This window comes from Vulpes vulpes, chromosome 12 (genome assembly GCF_048418805.1).
Source record: "Vulpes vulpes isolate BD-2025 chromosome 12, VulVul3, whole genome shotgun sequence".
NCBI lineage: Eukaryota > Metazoa > Chordata > Mammalia > Carnivora > Canidae > Vulpes > Vulpes vulpes.
Window position 1 is genome coordinate 78,170,657 of NC_132791.1, and position 21,310 is coordinate 78,191,966.

Genomic DNA, 21,310 nt, shown 5'->3' on the forward strand with positions numbered 1-21,310 from the left:
AATGAGCAAACTGGCAAGATCTGTATTTAAGTGCACCAGAGAAGAGGAAATGCAAACTTTTCAACTGCTTTTCATTTTAGACCAAACTGTACTTTCCGCCCCCTCTGGCCTGCTGTTCTCCTCATCTGCTATTGTAAATTATGTGCATAAGAAAAGCAGTGACTCATGCAGCAGAGGCTTGAGGAAATGTGTGGCTTAATGAGGAGGAAAGAAGGTCTGATACTGATTACAAAGAGGAAGAAGAAGAAGAAGAAGAAGAAGAAGAAGAAGAAGAAGAAGAAAGAAGAAAGAAGAAGAAGGAGAAGAAGGAGAAGAAGAAGAAGGCTTCGTGTCCTATCACATACTATACATTCAAGTTCATTGCGGGCACAGACTTTGAAGAGCCAATAACGAGCCAAGGTGGTGGAAGGGAGCATCCTCTCTGACCTTCCTCTTCTTTCATTTGCCTTGTTGGCAGCCACCTGATTTGATTTACGGTAAGAGCCACATAGAGCAGAAATGCAATGCCGTGAATGATTGTGGAGGTGGGAGCAGAGAAGAGTGTGACAACATCCATTCCTGGGCCCTCAAGTACGTGGTTTTCTTATACTGCCTCCACCATTCCAGGGGATTGTGCGCACTTGCAACAGTCCATAAAACCTCCTCAGGGGCTACCTTGATCAGGATGCTGTCCTAATCCTGGTCTCTACCCTCCCTCTGTTTCAGAACGTGAAGCTTGAGGTGCAAGAACATCAGGGGCTGGTGGTGATTGCTTAGACCCACTAAGCCCCACATGACCCTCAATTGCCAACTCACTCCATTGGTGTAAAGCCCCCCACCACACTCTTTGTTAGCCTGAGGGGATGGAGGTCCCTCAGGCTAACAAAGATCACCTGGAAATAGACTCAAGGACTCTGAGCAGCCCCTAGAATCTGGCAAAAGCGAGGAACAGATCCTCCCCTAGAGCCTCCAGAAGGAACACAGCCCTGCAGACACTCTAGGGTCAGCTGGGGGATACCTGCCTCAGACTTAGGCCTCCCCAAACATAAGGTAAGAAATCTGTGTTTTATGACATCAAATTGGTGGTGATTTGTTAAAGCAGCAATAGGAAACTAATACTCAGGATTCTTGACACTATATAATGTACCGCAGGCCCTCTCATTTTGCAGACAAGGAAACAAAGTCCAGGGCATTTGCCGACTTTGATGAAATTGCATTGCTGGCCAACAGTAGCTGCTGACAACAAGCAACAATTTCTTTCTGCTGAACACAATTCTACGCCCTTGGCGCATATCGACTCATGACATCAGCAGAATCCTAAGGCAGTGGCTCTCATTTTTATCCCCATCTTACAGATGAAAATACTGAGGTACAGTGATGTCAAAAGTATGAAGTGAATAAGCAGCTACCAAGAGTTTGCACCCAGGCATTTTGGAAATCACTTTATCCCCCCACCCCCACTGGGCCCAGAGCTAGCTCCTGGATAACCATCCATCTCCCTGCCAACCCCTAGAGCTTCATCCCATTTCATCTTGCCATGCTGGGAGGTCTGTAGGTCATGTCCCTCTGAGCCAGCGAGGCACAGGGATGGAGCTGCCTGTGGCACAGCTCTGGTTGGTTGCCACCCTGGCCTCCCTCCAGGTTCCCATCCCTCAACACTTCCCCTTCCCCGCTGTGGCCCCGTGGCAGACAGAAAAGAGAGAGGACAGAGTTTCTGCCTTCAGCCAGCCCAGATTATCTTGGGCTAAATGTGGGACCCTGAGTGTCACTTTTTGCAATTTGGACCTCATGGCAAGGCTGTCCCTAAGGCTTTAGCACTACCTGTTGGCTGCCTGGAGCAAGGTGACATTGCAGGGGGAAGAGCAATTGATAGTGAGAGCTTCCCTCCCAGGTGCAGCTCTGCAACGACTGTAGAAGGTTGCTTCCAGAGGGCCGTGGGTTTGGGACAGCACAGCACCTGGGGTCCTATGTTGAGGCTGTTTTTACAGCCAATACGGTGTATTTAGTTAAACTGTGTATTTATTCAGGGTGGCCTGAGGAAGGGCTGCTGGATATGGGGAGGCAGGATGCCCGGCCCCTCCTTGATGTCACCAATTTCCCATGTGAACCAGGGTCCATGGCAGCTCAGGGCGACGAATACACAGTGCCTGCCGCCAAGGAGCGTCCTCACCACTCGGACATGTATGTTAAAACAAACCAGCGAACAAACGAAAGCTCTAACAGTTGAGGGCCATCTGGTCACTGGCCAGGGCAGGTGCGTGGGGGCTGGCCCCATCCGTGTGGGCTCAGGAGTGCTCCACAGGAAAATGAGATTTCAGAGCATGAGTGGGTGGGTGATGAGGGAGCATGGTCTTTGGTGGAGAGAAAAGTACCGGGCAAGACGCAGGCCGGGACGTTCAAGCAAACATATTTGAGGCCTGTGAGCCGAGCAGGTCAACTGGCGTCAGAGACTCACAGGAGCACAGAAAGCCCTCCTGCTGGTTATCACTGAAGCATTCATTCATGCGTGCATTCGGTCATCAGTCAACAAATATTTCTTGTTTGCCTGCCCCCGCTGGACGCCAGGCCCTCTCCCAGGTGCTAGGGACCCAGCACTAGGCGCGCTGAGATGCGCGGGCTGTGGCCTGACTTGGGCGCCAGGCGGCCCGCCCCAGCACCTGGCAGCCGGCGCTGCTCTCCGCCGTGCCCTCGGCAGAGGGATTCCCCGTCAGGCCCTTCTTCCTGCAGCCGCGGCCACCTGCCCCGCCCCCGCGGCGCCTGGCTGTGTGACGGGGCGGACACGGGAGCTCCGCGGGAGTAAATTACCGGCGCAGCATCCTCATGCATAAAACATGGCCCAGGGGACCCGGAGAGGCGCAGGCCCGCGGCCTGGCGCGGCAGCTGCCTTGGGGCCAGCGCGGAGTTAAGGGAGGGAAAGGAAAAGCAGCTCACAAGATAAAAGCGGTTGACAGGAGCCTCAGACACTAAAAAGAGAAGAGGGTTTGTGGGTTTGTTGGTTGTTTGTTTTTTTTTTTTTAATCTTCCTGCGACTGGACTCGCGTTCCGAATCGCTGCGCGCTTGCTCCCTGCCATGCGGAGGTTCTAGCGCGGGCCTTGGACATGGTGCTGCCTTCTCGGTTACACTGGATCCGAAGCAGGCCGTGGAGGGACCGCATCCGGAGGCGGCAGCTCACCCGTGAGTGTCCCGAGGGGGCGGCCTGCGCCCCCCCCTCCACACGCCCCCCTCCACACCCCGCCTTGCCCCCCGCTTCGCCCCGGGCACCCTCTCCTGGGGGCCTTCGCCTTCGTCCTCCTCCCTCAGCGCCGCTTTCCTTCCTGCAGCTCATCTCGGTCCCAAGTAGGGGGGAACGAAACACACTTTGCTTCAAGCAGCAAACAAGAGAGGGCCTCTTTCCCTCTGGATCTAGGCGGAAAATCCAGATAAATGTTCACACCAGTTGAAGAGTTGTACAAACTGGAACTTTCATTTATGATGGGGTGGGGGGAGGACTATGCAATGTGTGCACTGAAGGGACATGTCGCTAGAGTGGGCGAAACTCGTGGAGTGAGTCACATTTCCTTTAAAGGACCCGTCGTATGTTTCACTTATTGGTTTCTAAAGTGATCAGACTCGCACCGAGGTTCCCCTTGAGTTGACAGGAATGTTTCTAACCCAAAGGGAGATTTCAGCATTGAAGTAATTTGAGAAAGAAAAAGCATTCCGCATATATGCCAATAAGTAACATATTGGTGTGTGTCTGCGGCTGGTGAGGGTAATTTAACTCCCATGTCAGCAAATGCACAGTCCGAGGGGCCGGGCTGTGGAGGTAAATGAGCCAGACGGCTGTTTGCACAGTGGTGAGGAGTAGCTAGCTCCCTTTATCTCTGTCATGAGAAAAACAACAGCGAAGCCATGATGGCAAACTACAGCTAACACGTGGCCTGGGCCGGGGAAGGCAACAGGGAATGGTGGGGACTGTGGTAAAATGGGCAAGTACATGTCCTCCCACAGAAAGGCACCCACTGTTCGAGGTCCTCAGATTGTCCACACGAGGCAGGAAGGTCTATGTTGCCAGGTTTCCTAACTCTTCCAGAAAAAGCAAGAGCAGGCTAGTTTCTAAGTCAGATCTCTCAGGTCTAAACACTGGCAGTTATCTCTTTCAATGCTAAATAGCATAGTGTGCTCTGATGCAGAATGTGACCACTGTGGCCCACCAAGCTGTGGTTTAAGGGTGGGGTATTGCCCTCATTTGAGGCCTGCCACATGGTGTCATTTGAGTCCAGTTATGTGTTGGTGAGACTTTCTTACATGTTAGAAGCCTCCAGAGAAGACTGTTAAATTAAGAGGAGTGATGGTTTAGGAATGTAAACACACCCACAGTGGCGGTCTACTAGCCTAGCTGCTAAGTCAGGCTGATTGGAGTTCACACAGCACCCTGCATATGAGAAACTGCACCCAGTAAAATTCTTGATATGATGAAAGAGCTGTTAGCAATTTTCTGAGAGCCTTTACATTCTTAGTCATCTGCTTCCCTCACCTGAGCCAGTATTGGGTTCAGATTTCAGCTTCTGTGTCCCTTTACTTTGCATCCATGGGAACAGAACTGCAGTCCCACGGATTTGGGACAACCCTCTGGGGAGGCACGTGCCACCGAGAAAGGCTGGATTGATCCATGTTGTTGCATTGCTATGGGGAAGCAGCCTACCCTCCACAAACAGGAATTTTGGGGAAAGATTGGTTTTGTTGTAGAGATTTTACTTAAATTATGAGCCTGCCAACTGGGCCTTGGGGGAAGGTTTCTGCATGGTTTTAATATGAAACAATGATGTGTTAATAAATGCTTAACCCAAGTTTGACTTAAAGCAGGCCAGCCCTGACCTCTTTGGCATAAGTGCCTGAGGAAGGAGAGGATTCTGACATTCCTTCAGGGTGGTCAAGAGCCCCTCGGTGTTCGAGGCAATGTGACTCCGATATAGCAGTGGATCAAGTGACTTTGTTTTGGGTTTTTTCCAACTCATGGAACACCTGCGCATATTTGAAGGCGGAGAGTTAGAGGCCGTGGAAAGGGGTGGGTGGGTGGAGGAAATATGCTGAAGAGAGAAAGGACCAACGAAGAGGTTTCTCCCTGTGAACGCCAGGATAGCCCTCGGCATTGTTTTGCAATTGCTAACCTCTGTCTTTGATAACTTTTCCTGCTGCTTTTCTGAGGCTTCTCTCACAGGTCAGCGTTCCCTCTGACTTAGACACCTGGGTTATTCTGTTACTGAGAACATTAAGCTAATAACTCTTTCCCCTCCAATCCACAAAGGGAACGTGAATGGCAATAGGAGGTCCATGTACAGCCCCTTCTGTGCCCATGCAGACATTGCTAATCAACCACAGCTCGTTCTCTCTCCCAGGGAAGCCAGGCCCAAATTTGGACTCCTTTCTCATCCAGTACTGCTATTTCTAATCAGTTAGATTTGCCTCATTTTTATCCCATTGTTGCATTTGTATCCCATTGCTTTCTAACAAATTACTACAAGTTTATTGTCTTAAAACAACACAGGGGGTATTACCTTGCAGTTTCCATCAGCCAGGAGTTGGGCCTGAATTAGCTAGGTCCAGTCAGGGTCTGTCTGCCAACGCTGCAGTTAACGTGTTAGCAGAACCACTGTCTCTTTTGGGGCTCACGGTCTCCTTCCAAACTCAGGGGTTGTTGGCAGAATTTAGTTCCTTGTGATTGTAGGACAGATGCCCTCATCAACTGAAGGCTCCCTGCTGTTCCCTGTCACATGACTTTCTCTACAATGTGGGAGTTCTGCTTTCTCAAGGCCAACAAGACAGAGTATGTGGTGCTGCCTGTAATCTCTCCTTTAAAGAGCTCTCCTAATTAGGCCAGGCCCACCCACAATAATCTTTTGATTAGTTCAAAATCAACTGATCAGGGATCTTAATTACATCTGAAAAATCCTGAATCTTTGCCCATGACTTCCATGACTTAATCATGGAAGTAAAATCTCATTATATTCAGTCTTTCCCACACTCTAGATAAGGGAATTACAGGAGCATGTATACCAGGGTCAGGAATCAAGGTAGGATTCTGCTTACCACAAAACCTGTCATCTTGCAATAGGACTTGGATTTTGAGCTACTGGAAATCTTTTTCTTTTTTACTTTTTATTATGGAAATTTTCAAATATACAGAAAAGTAGAGAAAATAATACAATGAATCCCATATACCTATCACCTAAATTTAGCAACTGCTAACATTTTGCCATATTCACTTCATCTAACTTCCTGCCAAAGTGTTTTCAAATTAATTGCAGACATTATGACACCTCAGCTCTCATTATTTTAGTAAGAGCATCTCTAAAAAGCGAGATCCTTTTTCTATATAACTGCCTAATAAAATCAATGATCCATAATATTATTTAATACACAGTCCACATTCAAATCCCTTCAAGGGGAAACCAATTCCAAGCGTGCTCTGTATGCCTAGAACTCTTAGCAAGATGCCTGGCGCCTAGTATACTCAGGAAAGGTTTGAGTTCAGTCAAAATTATATCCTTGTTAAAGCAATGACTCCCCAAACCCATCTTCTCTTAATGTCCTCTTGCTTTTTCTTTTCACCCTCGTACCCCGCCCGGGGTCTGTAATGAGATATTTATGTTATTTAGAGTTGATAGTAGTGTAGGATCGAACGTAAGAAGCCAAGGTATGAGAGCTAGAATGTATTACCCTTCTTAGGGATATTTGCATTTTAAAAGGGGCCACCAGAGAAAGACCCAAACATGTGATAGTGGGCAGACTATTTGAGAGATACTCATCCAACACCCTGGAAACCACATCAGGCTGCTTGAGCCCCCAGGTCAAGAGAGGTATGAGCAATAGCACAGAGGGCTCCTGAACTTCAGGATGATGACAGCAGTGTTGGAGCAGACCATGGTAGTGAGGGGCAGCTGCCTGTGACCCTTTCTTTCCTTTACTCTGCCAAAGTTAGGAGACCTCAGGGGAAAGGAAGCCTGGCAAGTGTATCCACTTTGATAATGGGAAGATTTGGTTTCTTGCAGCTTCTTAGCTACTGGCCTGTGAACAAGTCACTCTACCTCCCTGGTGCCCACTTCCTCATACAGGAAATGGCTGTTATAGTGACACCAGCCTCCGTGGTCCTACTGGGGAGATTAAAAGACATAAATTGTGTCAACTCCTTGCACAGTGTGTGGTACATGGCAGTGGTAGTGTGTTGCATCTGAAAGAACAGAAGTGGTGATGGTGACATATGGGACAATACAGGGGGGCCGCCAGTGCCATCACCATGCTTTGGGGCTGGTGGGGACAGGCTGTGGGGGAGAAGGTACCCCGCTTCCTCAGCCTTGACATGACCCACCCCCATATTCAGCTGCATGCCTCCAACCCCAGGCAGGAGAGTCCAGCCAAGCCAGAGACCAGCTAGCCTCTGGGGGTGCAGCCACTCCTTTCTTCTGGAAAATGTGATGTAAATCCATCCAGACAACTTAGTCCAAGTGGGACTTACTGGTTTGCCGTCCTGAAAGTTTTCGCCTCTGTGTCTGGGTGGACAAAGCAGCAGGAGAACACCCTCTCTGGACCCCAATGAAAGAAATGAGAGCACGTTCTCTGTGCCCCCAAAAAGCTGACACATGGTTGTCCCAATGATACGACTGGATGACTTTCTTCCCAAGGGCAAGGTGACTTGGTTGTCTTGTTCTGCTTCTTCGACTGTCCCCCTGGCCCTGGGTGGTATTCTTACCAGGTGATGGGTAGGAGGGGGGCCTGCAGGCAGCAGTTTTGTTGTGCACACCCATCCCTGGACTGTGGCGGGGAGTGCGAAGTGATTATGAAGGGGGGTCCTCCTGTCCTGCACAGGGATGTCAGGAGCCAGTGGTTCTCCCCTCACCTTGCACAGCTTTGGGAGCACTCCAGTTCTCAGAAGGGTCTGTGGTCTCTTCTAAATGATTGATGTCTCAGAAGGGGCTGAAGCCGAGGGCTGATGCTGAGGCCCCAGGGAGCCGGGGGGCCTCTGGGAGGGGGAGGCATGGGCGCCTTTCCCAGCAGCCTCGGTCCCCGGGGGCCCGCATCAGCTTGCAGAGCAGCCTGCTTACTATCGCCTTTCTTCTCTGGCTTCCCTGCTCTCTGGCTGGGCTCCGCAGCAGCCAGGTCGGCCTGGACCGCTCTCAGTTTCTCCCCCGGCCCCTCCCTCGGAGATTTTGCCCTGGCCTGGGGAAGCCACATACGGACACCTGCCTCCTAGCCTGGAGCATACGCCTTTCTGCTGCCTTCTAGCCTGCTGTTCCGACTCCCATCAGAACGTCCTGAATGTCAACTCCTAGCAGCACAGGGCTGCTTGGGGCTGGGCGTCTCTGCTCTGTCCTTCCCCTGGGGGGAGTTCCTCTCATGGCTTCTGGTTCCTTTAAAGCTAGGGGCTTAAAAATTTGGAAGGAAGTAAATGATACATACATATATACATCACCCCGTCTGAAAAAGTGAAGAAAGAAGCCTTTTAGGACATTCTCTATAATCCCCAAGTTACATATTCTCCTTGGGCTCCAGTTTATCGACCTGCTAAAATTGCCCATTAACAGCTTCTGGTCAGAGAGCAGGCAGGTGACCCCCTAAACCCCCCCAGGCCTGAGCTCCTCCCCAGTTTCATATCTGATTTATCCCACAGTCCTGCCAATTACAGAGAGTTCGGCTGTATTTTGTTTAGCGACCCTAGCATTCATTCGGATGTGAGAACGATGTATATGCCTTCACACATGGCATTCCCTATGTTCTCATGATCCAGATGAACAATTGCTTCCACAGAAGACTTACCTTCTCCTTCCTGCCTTAATGATTGAGTCGCAGAGTGCCATAGCCAAGTGCCCCATTCCAGCTCCTACCGTCAAGGAAAAAAAAAAGGAGGATGGGAAACCCGAGAAAGGGAGATACTTTGAATAATTCAAGGGGGTTCTGTTGGTTGAGAAAGTGCTTTCTTTGTATGTACATTGATCTGGACAGATATTTTAGCTGTCTCCAGCCAAGGACGGACAAAAGAGAGGGTGTGGAGGGCAAAGGGAAGGAGAAGAAGAAGAAGGAGAAAGTACAATGAATAAAAATAAAAAAAGGGAATGAAAACAGCAGAGGGATTAGAGAACTCAGAGCGTGGTGATAGATCCTGAAGCTTTTTATTCTCAGGTTGGTTGTTTGTAGATGGATATAAAGAGCCCCAAAGTTAAAAACTAGAATAACAACTTGGTCTCTAGTTAGAAGCAGAAAATTAAGAAAAACAGCAAATTTTCTCGGTAGCTAAGGCATTAAGTTGAGGGGGAAGGTGGGTCCTAGGGGATAGAAACTGTTTTTTGAAATATGTTAGCTAAATATAACCCACTATGTGCACACCAAGTTTTCTCTGAAATAACAAGATTAGACATTGTTTAACTGCATATGAGTTTGTGTGTATACACACACACACACAGCGGCACTTCACTGTCAAGAGCTTGGGCAGTAACACTAAAAACTAAACCTCATTTTGTTTTGATCTGACACAAATCCATTAAGGTCTCCGTGATATAAGAATCCAGCAATATGCAAACATGTAAGAGAGAGGGGAAGTCCTCTAAAATCCCCAGCCTACCACCGTACAGGCAAGTGCTCTCATTTCTTTTACTAAAATATACTCAGTGTATTGCTTTTGTAGGGTCTGCTCTGCAACTTGCTTGTTTCATTCAGCTATATAACTCAAATACGCCTATGGCCTATTTGTGTCTAGAAGTTCCACCACCCAAACATTCGTTCCTGCGCCTTTCCCATCAACCCCTCTCCCTAGATTTTGTCAACCAATGATCTTTTTTTCTGTCCTATAGATTTGCCTTTTCCAAAATCTTATAAATGAACTCATATAGTCTGGAGCCTTTTAAGTCTGGCTTCTTTCATGTAGTTTGATACTTTTGAGGTTCATCCATGTTGTTGCATGAAAGTTTGTTCTTCATCACAGATAGTATCCTGTTACTGGGTGATTTTTTTTTAAATAAGGTATGATTATTTACAGGTGATAAGATCTCTAGTCAAAAAGCATGGGTAGACAGCAGTCGGATTGGACGACCCCTAAAGTCTCTAGAGTTGCCATCTCAGGGGAATCAGTAGGCAAATTAGGACAGTGAGCCTCTCTGGAGTCCCACTGTGCCTCATCCATATCCTGGAAATACCAGTGGGACCTACTCAGGGATGCTTCATTCAATCAGTAGAAAATGATTATAGTTCAGAATGTGTTGAACCAGTTGTCAACCCTACTCTACGTGTTGTAGAACTACAGAGAAGACAAGGCTCTCTTTCCCCAGTGTGAGACCCAGAATCAAGCTGATGAAGGAGAGCAGAGGTCAGGGCATGGCTGTTCTGGCCCCCACAAGATAAGATACAGTTGCAGAGGAGCCAAGAGTCCCACTGGGGTGGAGGAGCTTTCTGGTTGCCCTGTTATCTCTCCATTTTTTTCTCCTTAACTCAAAATAAAATGTTGTGTCTTGCATCAAGAGCATAACATCCTGCACACAGAAGGAAAAGAGTGAAAGAATGTCTCGATTTCTTAAGGAAATCACGTACGTTAGCTTTCAGCTTTCAATCCAGCTTTTAAATGAGTAGCCCAGACATTGTTATAATTCCCCCCCAAAGGACAAAAACTTGATTTCCTTCCAAACTGAAGTTAAATGAAATTGACTTGACTTGAAGTTGAATTTAACTTCACAGTTAAAATGAAGTTGTTTGGTTTTTTTTTTTTTAATTTTATTTATTTATGATAGTCACAGAGAGAGAGAGAGAGAGAGAGAGAGAGAGAGGCAGAGACACAGGCAGAGGGAGAAGCAGGCTCCATGCACCGGGAGCCCGACGTGGGATTCGATCCCGGGTCTCCAGGATCGCGCCCTGGGCCAAAGGCAGGCGCCAAACCGCTGCGCCACCCAGGGATCCCAGTCGTTTGGTTTTTAAGATGAGAATTCTACTCCTCAAGGTGAGACTATATATTCTTTTCTTCACCGCCCCTCTCGTGCAATCTCCATTTCTGTGTCGTCTGTGATGTGGGGGATCGCAAGTGTCCCCGCCAGGGCTGTGGGACTTGCTTCCAGGTCTTGCCTGATCATCTTTAAAACATCGATTAGATCCCTTACCCTCTTGCTTTTCAATACACAAACATCCTTTCTCTCCCAGGCTAGAATTTTGGCCGTGGTCTCTTGTGCACCCCATCTTTCATCACACATGAAGGGGATCCCTTCTGGCACTCTGCCGTCCCAGTCATCCCAGTGCTAGGATGGTATATTCCAGTACCTTAGACTGGAACAGCCCCATTTTCAGGGCCTTGCCTTACCTCTTCTCACATCCAACCGAACCCAGCGTGTCCCATAGCTTCTTGAAGCCGGCGTGTCCCAGATGATGGGTCCCAACGTGTCAACCTGATAAAAATGGTTCCAACCTTATGCTTTTGTGCCTAGAGGTGATTTCACCCATATCCTCTTACTGCTTACTGCTACTCTCTAAGTTAAAAGCTCTGTACTCCCTTTCTTTCTTTCTTTTTTTTTAAAGATTTTATTTATTTATTAATGAGAGACACAGAGAGAGGCAGAGACACAGGCAGAGGGAGAAGCAGGCTCCCCGCAGGGAGCCCGACGTGGGACTCAATCCCAGGTCTCCAGGATCACACCCTGGGCTGAAGGCGGCGCTAAACCGCTGAGCCAGCGGGGCTGCCCTCTGGATTCCCTTTCATGTGTGCGGGAATGAACGTTGGGAAAGAAAGCAAGAGGGAACACCTGCCATTTCCCCGGGACAGGACCTGTGCCAGGCACCATGCCAGATGCTGTCTTTGTCATTCTTTTGCTTACTGCTCAGGCCACCACCGTGAGGTTGGTCATCATTATATCCATTTTGCAGGGGAGGACTTGGAGGCTCAGAGAAATTGAAAGGCTTGCATGGGCCTCACAGTTACTAATGACAGGGTACAGCCAAGATTCAAAATCACTTCCTTACAATCCTGGCTGGTTTTCACTGTTAAAACTTTTACTGCCAGGACTTTGATTAAAATCAGCGGACCCCCCAATCTAGCAATATTTCCAGCCTTCTGAGCTGTCTGTTGAAAAAAATTCACCTCACTGTGCACCCCGGTGTCAAAGTTTGGGCCACACTGAAAGGCAAACAGCTCTGGGGGACTCCCCAAGATGGGCTCCAGGCCTGGCAATGTCCACCAGCAGTAAAAGGGGGCTGTGCGGCATCTGTTGGGCACTGGGTCTCCAGAGCTATGCTAAATGTTCAGGAATCTGAGAAATACACTAAGGAAAACACTAGAAAAATGTTAAAATCTTTGTGGAATAGCTACCCTGAGTTCCTAATTTCTTTTCTATGCCAGACTAAGGTGGTAATGACCACCGAGAAAGAAGCCTGGCCACCCAACCCTTGGACTCAGAGCTGGCACTTGTCTGGAGCAAGCAACCAGCTTCCAGCAGACAGGTGCCCCTGTGTCTCCTTCAGAATTAGATGAACTCAGGCCAGCTTGGCCTGCCCTCCGGGGTCAGCTGACTCCAGGGTTCCAGACCCAGTTGGCCATCCCCTGACCCACGAAACTGGCCTCCCACTACTTGTTCAGTGGGTTCCCATCCTGGTGGCTTCTGACATTGTTTCCCTGCACTGGCCCAGAGGCTCAGCTGAATGGCAAACTAGGGCAGAGTGAGATCCACTCAGATCCTTCCAGGATGTGTTGACCTACACAGGTGCCCGGCACAAATTCACAGACTCCATTCAGGGCTGCTCCCATGCTCACCAGACCTCCTCCAGCACCACCCGCTCCTAGGTTACCCCAAAACTTCCCTGCACAGAGAAGACAGCACAGACCTTCCCTTCTGCACCCAGCGCAGCAGGTGTCCATTCAGCACCTGGAATCCAGCCACTCCCGTGGAGGAAACACTCTACAGTTTGCTTTCTGACCTCTGAGGAGAGCTTTGTACTTCACCATGGAGCTCCTGTCCTCCCCGAGCTGCGGAGGGCTCTGCCCCCAGGTCTCAGTGTGCCAGCCAGCATGTGCTTTAGCCTCCCCAGGCTCATCAACCAGCTGGGCATGGAATCCACCCCTCACTCTAGCCATGAGTGTTAAGACAGAAGAGCAGGGGAAAATATTTTGTCAGCTTGCAGAACCATCCAAACATCTGTTCTTAGTCTAGTGCCTTAGAGCGCACCTTTACAATTGTATTGTTTATTTTGAAAATATAATGTGTTATGAAAATATATAGAATGTATCATGGCCTTCTTAATGGGCTTACTTTTGTTTGTTTTAATATTTGAATAATTGAACACTTGCCTCTAGGAGATTGGCGGATCCAACAAGTGGCATTTGCCTGAGTGGTTCCTCTTGGTTGTCGCTGCATTGGGGCTATGAAGGCCCCAGTTGTCAGCAGACAGACCCACACCTCAGCAACTGGGAGAGGCAGTTGAGGGCAGAGGGGCTTGATCCCAGGACCCCAGGATCGCCTGGGCAGAGGGGCTTAAGATGCAGGACAGGACAGACCTGCCCCTTCTTGCCCTCGGCCTCCACTGTGTCATATCCCCCTAGTTGTCAGCCTCTTATCTCCTCCAGCTCCCTCTCAGAGGAAATTCCTACCTATACCTCATGATTTCCCCCCGATTTACTCTCTTTAAATGGTCATGGTCGGGACATCTGGGTGGCTGGCTCAGTAGTTGAGCATCTGTCTTTGGCTCAGCTTGTAATCCCGGGGTCTTGGGATTGAGTCCTGCATTGGGCTCCCCGCGGGAAGCCTGCTTCTCCCTCTGCCTGTGTCTCTGCCTTTCTCTGTGTCTGTCATGAATAAATAAATAAAATGGTTATAGTCTTGCATTTAAGACCACTCTGATCTCCATTACACTGTGAAAGATCACAAATTCAAAGAAATCACAGAATTAATGCTTTAAATTCATACAACCAATTTCTTCCAAAGTGTTTATTATTTTTCACTTTTAAAAATGTACAGAAAGAGAGAAGAAAATACCAGACAGCTCAAAACAGAATACCAAGTATTGACTTGTAGAGATTCTCAGGCTTCTTGTTTTTAAGGAGAAACAAGAACTTATAGTTTCTTGTGTCTGCACTGTTTATGTACTGACCTTCCAGAGGGCTTTAGAAGATTAATCTCTCCCAACTGCCCTTTTGCCCGTCATTTCTCATCTGCTATGCAAAGGTACTCTTTAGGCTACTTAATATGGATTATCATAAATCTGCGTTAGTGAGACCTCACATCATGAAACTCAGCTCTCCTCTATGCATTGGCAAAATATAAATATCGTGGGATGCCTGGGTGACTTAGTGATTGACTATCTGCCTTTGGCTCTGGTGGGGATCCTGGGGTCCTGGGATCAAGTCCTGCATCAGGATCAAGTCTTCCCCAGGGGGAGCCTACTTTTCCCTCTGCCTGTGTTCCTGCCTCTGTGTGTGTGTGTGTCTCTCTCTCATGAATAAATAAATAAAATCTTTTAGAAAATATATCTCATAAAATCCTCAGGAACAGCCAAATACAACAAAGGGAAGCAGCTCCCCTCTTCTGCACGTAATAGCTCTGACTAATCACACAGCCTCTTATGTAGTGTTGAGTGACTTTTCACCTTTAATTTTACCTGCAAATAGCACTCATTTATAAAACTGTGCTTTCAAAAATGACTCATCGGTGACTCAGAGAAATCAACAATCTCTGTAACTTTTAATCTCATGCAATTTTTTCAGTGTCTTATGATTGCACTTATGATTTATTTTAAAATACCAAGTGTTAAAACATAAGCAAAACCTCACTTAAGGTCATAAAGAAGCTCGGTGACACATCCCGTCCTTCAGCAACACATCCATCCTTCCATGCAAGCCCCTATTTTCGTCCTCCAAGTCCTGAGCTCTAGGAAAAGTCAACTTCTTACTTTTCCTGAACAACAACTCACTAGAGGGACCCGATAAAGAGAGTGATTGCTCCTCAGAGTCCAAAAACAATGTTTCTAAAGCTACATTGGAATAGTCATCTTCGTGACATCACAGGAAATAGGTTTTCTGAAGCCCTGAGGGGCATTTTCTTTAATTGGTATGGTCTTTTCTTCTCAATTCCAGAATCCAAATTGTATTTTGATGAATTATATTCTGAAAAGAGTTTTTTAAAAAGTTATGTCCGCAGAAATTCAGTTTAAATTTTTTTAAAAAGCGTTTACATTTCCTCTCTCTCTATATTTTTTACTTTTCCTTTTCTTAAGGTATAACTATTCCTGGGGGGACAGAATGAACTGCCTTACCTATTCCTGACATGTTTTTTAGATTTTAAATCCAGTATAGTTAACATGCAGTGTTATATTAGTTTCATGGAATACAAAATAATGATTCAACAACTCTATACATTACTCAGTGCTCATCACGATAGGTGTCCTCTTAATCCTCATCACCTGTTTCACCCATCCCCTATCCTCCTCCCCTCTGATGATCATCTGTTTGTTCTCTATAGTCAGGAGTCTGTTTTTTTGGTTTGTCTCTTTTTTTCTTTATTCTGTTTCTTAAACTCCACATGAGTGAAATCATATGGTATTTGTCTTTCTCTGACTTTATTTTACCTAACATTCTACTACTGTAGCTCCCTTCATGTTGTAGCAAGTGGCAAGATTTCAGTCTTTTTTATGGCGGAGTAATATTCCATGATACACACACACACATACACACACACAGACCCCATATCTTCTTTATCCACTCATCTAGTGATGGACACTTGAGCTGCTTCCCTAATTTGGCTATTATAGATAATGCCGCTATAAACATAGGAGTGGATGTATCCCTTTGAATTAGTATTTTTGTATTTTGGGGGTAAATACTCAATAGTGCAATTACTGGGTAGTTCTATTTTTGGTTTTTGAGGAACCTCTATACTGTTTTCCACATGGCTGCACCAGTTTGCATTCCCACCAGCAGTGCATGAGGGCTCCTTTTTCTCTACATCCTTGCCTACACTTGTTTCTTATATTTTTGATTTCAGCCATTGTGACAGGTATGAAGCAATATCTCATTGTAATTTTGATTTGTGTTTCCCTGATGATGAGTGATATTAAGCAACTTTTCATTTGTCTGTTTGGCCACGTATTTGTCATCTTTGGAGAATATTTGTTCATGTCTTCTGCCTATTTTTCAATTATTTGCTTTTTTGGTGTTGAGTTGTATAAGTTCTTTATATATTTTGGATACTAACTCTTTATCATATATTGTTTGCAAATATCTTCTCCCATTCAGTAGGTTGTCTTTTAATTTTGCTGATTATTTCCTTTGCTATACAGAGGATTTTATCTTGATGAATTCCCAATAGTTCATTTTTGCTTTTATTTCCCTTGCCTTGGGAGACATATCTAGAAAAATGTTAGTATAGTTGATGTCAGAGAAATTACTACCTGTGCTCTCATCTAGAATTTTTATGGTTTTAGGTCTCACATTTAGGTCGTTAATCCATTTTAAGTTTATTTTTGTGTATGATGAATGAAAGTGGTCCAGTTTCATTCTTTTGCATGTGGCTGTCCAGCTCTCCCAACACCATTTGTTGAAGAGATTGTCTTTTCCCATTGTATATTCTTGCCTTCTTTGTTGAAAATTAATTGACCATGTAATTGTGGGTTTATTTCTGGGCTTTCTATTCTGTTCCAATGATCTGTGTGTCTGTTATATGCCAGTACCATACTGTTTTGGTCACTACAGCTCTGTAGTACATCATGAAATCTGGGATTGTGATAGCTCCAGTTTTGTTCTTTTTCAAGATTGCTTCGGCTATTTGGAGTCTTTGCAGTTCCATACAAATTTTAGGTTGCTTGCTCTAGTTCTGTGACAAATGCTGGTATTTTGATAGGGATTGCTTTAAATGTGTAGATTGCTTTGGTAATATGGACATTTTAATAATATTTGTTCTTCCAATCCATGAGCATAAATGTCTTTCCATTTCTTTCATCAGTATTTTATAGTTTTAGGAGTAAAGGCTTTTTACCTCCTTGGTTAAGTTTATTCTAAAGTATTTTATTATTTGAGGTGCAATTATAAACGGGATTGTTTTCTTAGTTTCTCTTTCTGCTACTTTGTTATTAGTGTACAGAAATGCAATGATTTCTGTATATTGATTTTGTATCCTGAAACCTTACTGAATTTATTTATCACTTCTAGTAGTTTCTTGGTGGAGTCTTTACAGTTTTCTATATATAGAATCATGTCATCTACAAATAGTAAAATCTTCCCTTCTTCCTTACCAGATTGGATTCCTTTCTCTTATCTGAATGCTGGGTAGGACTTCTAATATTATGTTGAATAAAGGTGGTGAGAGTGGACGTCCTTGTCTTGTTCCTGACCTTAAGAGAAAAGCTCTTAGTTTTTCACCACTGAATATGATGCTGACTGTGGGTTTTTCATGTATGGCCTTTATTATGTTGAGGCATATTTAAACCCACTTTGTTGAGGGTTTTTATCAGGATGGATATTGTACTTTGTCAAGTGTTTTTCTGTATCTGTTGAAATGATCATATGGTTTTTATCCTTTCTCTTGTTGATGCATGTATCACACTGACTGATTTGTAAATGTTGAACCACTCTTATATCCCAGGAATAAATCCCACTTGATTATGGTGAATTATTATTTTAATGCATTGTTGGATTTAGTTTGCTAGTATTTTGTTGAAGAATTATGCATCTTGGAAACAGAGATATTGGCCTGTAGCTTTCCTTTTTTGTAGTGTCTTTTTTTCTGGTTTTGATATCAGGGTAATTCTGGCCTCGTAGAATGAATTTAGAAGCTTTTCTTCCTCTTCTATTTTTTCGAAAAAAGGTAAAAATAGGTATTAACTTTTCTTTAAATGTTTGCTAGAATTCACCTGTGAGGCCATCTGGTACTGGACTTTTGTTTGTTGGGAGTGCTTTGATTATTGATTCCATAACAAAATTTGAACAGATCAATTACCAGCAATGATTCCATTTCATTGCTGGTAATTGATCTGTTAAAATTTTGTTTCTTCCTAATTCAGTTTTGGGAGGTTATATTGTTTCTAGGAACTTATCCTCTTCTTCTAGGTGGTCCAATTTGTTGGCAATGATTCTATTTCATTGCTGGTAATTGATCTGTTCAAATTTTGTTTCTTCCTAATTCCGTTTTGGGAGGTTATATTGTTTCTAGGAACTTATTCTCTTCTTCTTCTAGGTGGTCCAATTTGTTGGCACATAATTTTTCATAACATTTTCTTATAATCCCTTTTTCCTGTCGTGTTGGTTTCTTGCATTTCTGATTTTGGCTCCTCTCTTATTTTGATGAGTCTGGCTAGAGGCTTATCAATTTTGTTATCTTTTCAAAGAACCAGCTCCTGGTTTTGTTGATCTGTTCTATTGTTTTCTTTTACTTTCTATATCATTTATTTCTGCTCTAACCTTTGTTAACTCCTTCTTTCTTTTGGTTTGAGGTTTTGTTTGCTCTTCTTCTTCTAGCTCCTTTAAATACAAAGCTACGTAGTTTGAGATTTTTCTTGCTTTTTGAGATGGGTCTATATTACTATTAACTTCCCTCTTAGAACAGTTTTGCTGCATCCCAAAGATTTTGGACTGTTGTGTTTTCATTTTAATTTGTCTCCAAGTATTTTTTATTTCCTCTTTGATTTCTTAATTGACCCATTCATTGTTTAGTAGCATGTTATTTAACTTCCATGTATTTATGTTCTTTTTTTAATATATATTTTTAAAGGTTTATTTATTTATTTATTTATTTATTTATTTATTTATGATAGAAAGAGAGAGAGAGAGAGAGAGAGAGAGAGAGGCAGAGATACAGGAGGAGGGAGAAGCAGGCTCCATGCCGGGAGCCCAGTGCGGGACTCGATCCTGGGACTCCAGGATCACGCCCTGGGCCAAAGGCAGGCACTAAACCACTAAGCCACCCTGAGATCCCCAGTATTTATGTTCTTTCAAGATTTTTCTTGTGGTTGATTTCTAGTTTCATAGCATTTCCTTGGAAAAGGTGCATGGTATTATGACTTCAGTCTTTCTGAATATGTTGAGACTTGTCTTGTGGCCTAACATATGATCTCTTCTGGAGAATGTTCCACATGCACTTGAAAAGGTTATGTATTCTGCTGTTGTAGGATGGAATGCTCTGAATGTATCTGTTCGATCCATCTGGTCCAATGTGTCATTTAGAGTCATTGTTTCCTTGCTGATTTTCTATTTGGGTAATCTGTCCATTGATGTAAGTGGGCTGTTAAAGTCCCCTACTACTATTGCATTACTATTGATTACTTTCTGTATGCTTGTTATTAGCTGATTTATGTATTTGAGTACTCCCATATTGGGTACATACATATTTACAATTGTTATATCTTCTTGTTGAATTGTTCCCTTTGTGATTATGTAGTGACGGTGTCTCTTGTTACAGTCTTTGTTTTAAAGTCTATTTTATCTCATAGAAGTATAGCTACCCAGCTTTCTTTTCACTTCCATGTACATGACGAATGCTCCTCTATCCTCTCACTTTCCATCTGCAGGTGTCTCTCTAAGTCTGAAATGAGTCTCTTGTAAGCAGCACACAGATGGGTCTTGCTTTTTTATCCATTCCATCATTTTGTGTCTTTTGACTGGAACATTTAGTTTATTTACATTCAAAATAATTCTTGATAGGTATGTATTTATTGCCATATTGTTATTTGTTTCATGGTTGTTTTTGTGGTTCTTTTCTTACTTTCTTCTCTCATAGGTGCTGGCTTTCTTAAGTGATATACTTGGATTCCCTTTTCTCTTTATTTTTTGCATATCTATTACTGGCTTTTGATTAGTGGTTACCATTAGGTTTGTATATAACATCTTCTGCAGATAGCAGTCTCTATTCAGCTGATGGTCACTTAAGTTTGAACCCATTCTTTACTCCTCCCTCCCCCACATTTTTGGTATATGGTATCATACTTTACATCCTTTTATTTCATGAATTATTTCACTAATTTTTAAAGATATATTTAATTTTATTGCTTTTTGTGCTTTCTACCTTTCTTACTTCTGCTTATGATCTTTCCTTTCTACTCAAAGAGTCCCCTTTAACTTTTTTGTAATGCTGGCTTAGTGGTGATAAATTCCTTTAATTTCTGTTTGTCTGAAAAACTCTTTATCTCTCCTTCTATTCTGAATGAGAGCCTTGCTGGATAGAATATTCTTTGCTGCAATTTATTTCCTTTCAGCACTTTGACTATATCGTGCCACACCCTCTGGCCTGCAAAGTTTCTGCTGAAAAATCAGCTGACAGCCTTATGGGGTTTCCTTCATATGAAATTGTTTTCTTTGCTGCTTTTCAAATTCTCTCTTTGTCACTACATTTTGCTATTTTCATTACTATGTGTCTTGATGTGGACTTCCTTCAGCTGATTTTGTTGGAAGTTCTCTGTGCCTCCTGGATCTGGATTTCTGTTTCCTTCTCCAGAAAGTTTTCAGCTATTATTTCTTCAAATAAGTTTTCTGCCTCCCATTCTCTCTCTCCTCTTTCTGAGATCCCTGTAATGTGAATGTCATCATGCTTGATAGCGTTGCTCAGTTCCCTAAGTCTGTGTTCATTTTTTATTTTATTTTTTCTCTCCTGTTCAACTTGATTGCTTTCCATTACTTTGTCCTCCAGGTCATGGATCCATTCCTCTGCTTTCTCTAGTCTACTACTTATTCCGTCTGGCGTATTTCTAATTTGAGTTGTTGAGTTCTTCGTCTCCGATTGGTTCTTTTTCATGGTTCCCATCTTGGTTTTTTTTGTTGTTTTGTTTTTTGTTTTTTTAAGTTCTCACACAGCTCCTCTGCTCTTCTCAAGTCCAGTGAGTATCTTTATGACTACTACTTTATATCCTCTATTGGGCATATTTCTCCATTTTGTTTAGCTCCCTTGCTGTGATTTTTGTCCTGTTCTTATATATGGAATATATATAAGAACATATTCCTCTGTCTTCTCATTTTTACTAGCTCTCTGTGTCTATGTGTTAGGAAAGTCACCTGTGTTTCATACTCCTGAAGGTAGTGGCCTTATGAAGAAGAGGTCCTGTAGTGTCCTGCAGTGCCATGTCCCCTGTTCACCAGAACCTGGTGCTTCAGGAGTGCACCCTACTATTGTGGTTGAGCCACATATGCCCTCAGTCCAGGCATCTACAATGGCTGAACTGTCTGATTGTGAGCAGAGTATGGTCCCTATATTGTTAGTGGGCCAGTCTGGGTCTGCCATGGACTTAAGTTGGATCAGAGCAGACATTTGGCAGAGATGGAGTAGAACTGAACTGACAATGCTTTCCTTCTGTTCTCTCCTGAAAAGCTTTCATTGGTGGGCAGGGGCAGCAGTCAGAACAGATTCTGCC

At 44.5% G+C, this 21,310-nt stretch overlaps 1 protein-coding gene across 3 annotated transcripts in view; it reads left to right on the plus strand.

Moving 5' to 3' along the window:
• The first annotated feature begins 2,600 nt into the window (after window positions 1-2,600).
• RIPOR2 (RHO family interacting cell polarization regulator 2) overlaps window positions 2,601-21,310 on the plus strand; it is a 221,588-nt gene continuing 202,878 nt past the window's right edge. For 2 of the 3 annotated variants that reach the window (XM_072729010.1, XM_072729017.1), the window contains exon 1: window positions 2,659-3,154. In XM_072729010.1, coding sequence (XP_072585111.1) covers window positions 3,079-3,154 — 76 coding nt within the window. In that variant the 5' untranslated portion in view covers window positions 2,659-3,078. Of the gene's footprint in view, window positions 3,155-21,310 lie in introns of all 3 variants that reach the window. The other variant, XM_072729012.1, reaches the window with a different exon arrangement.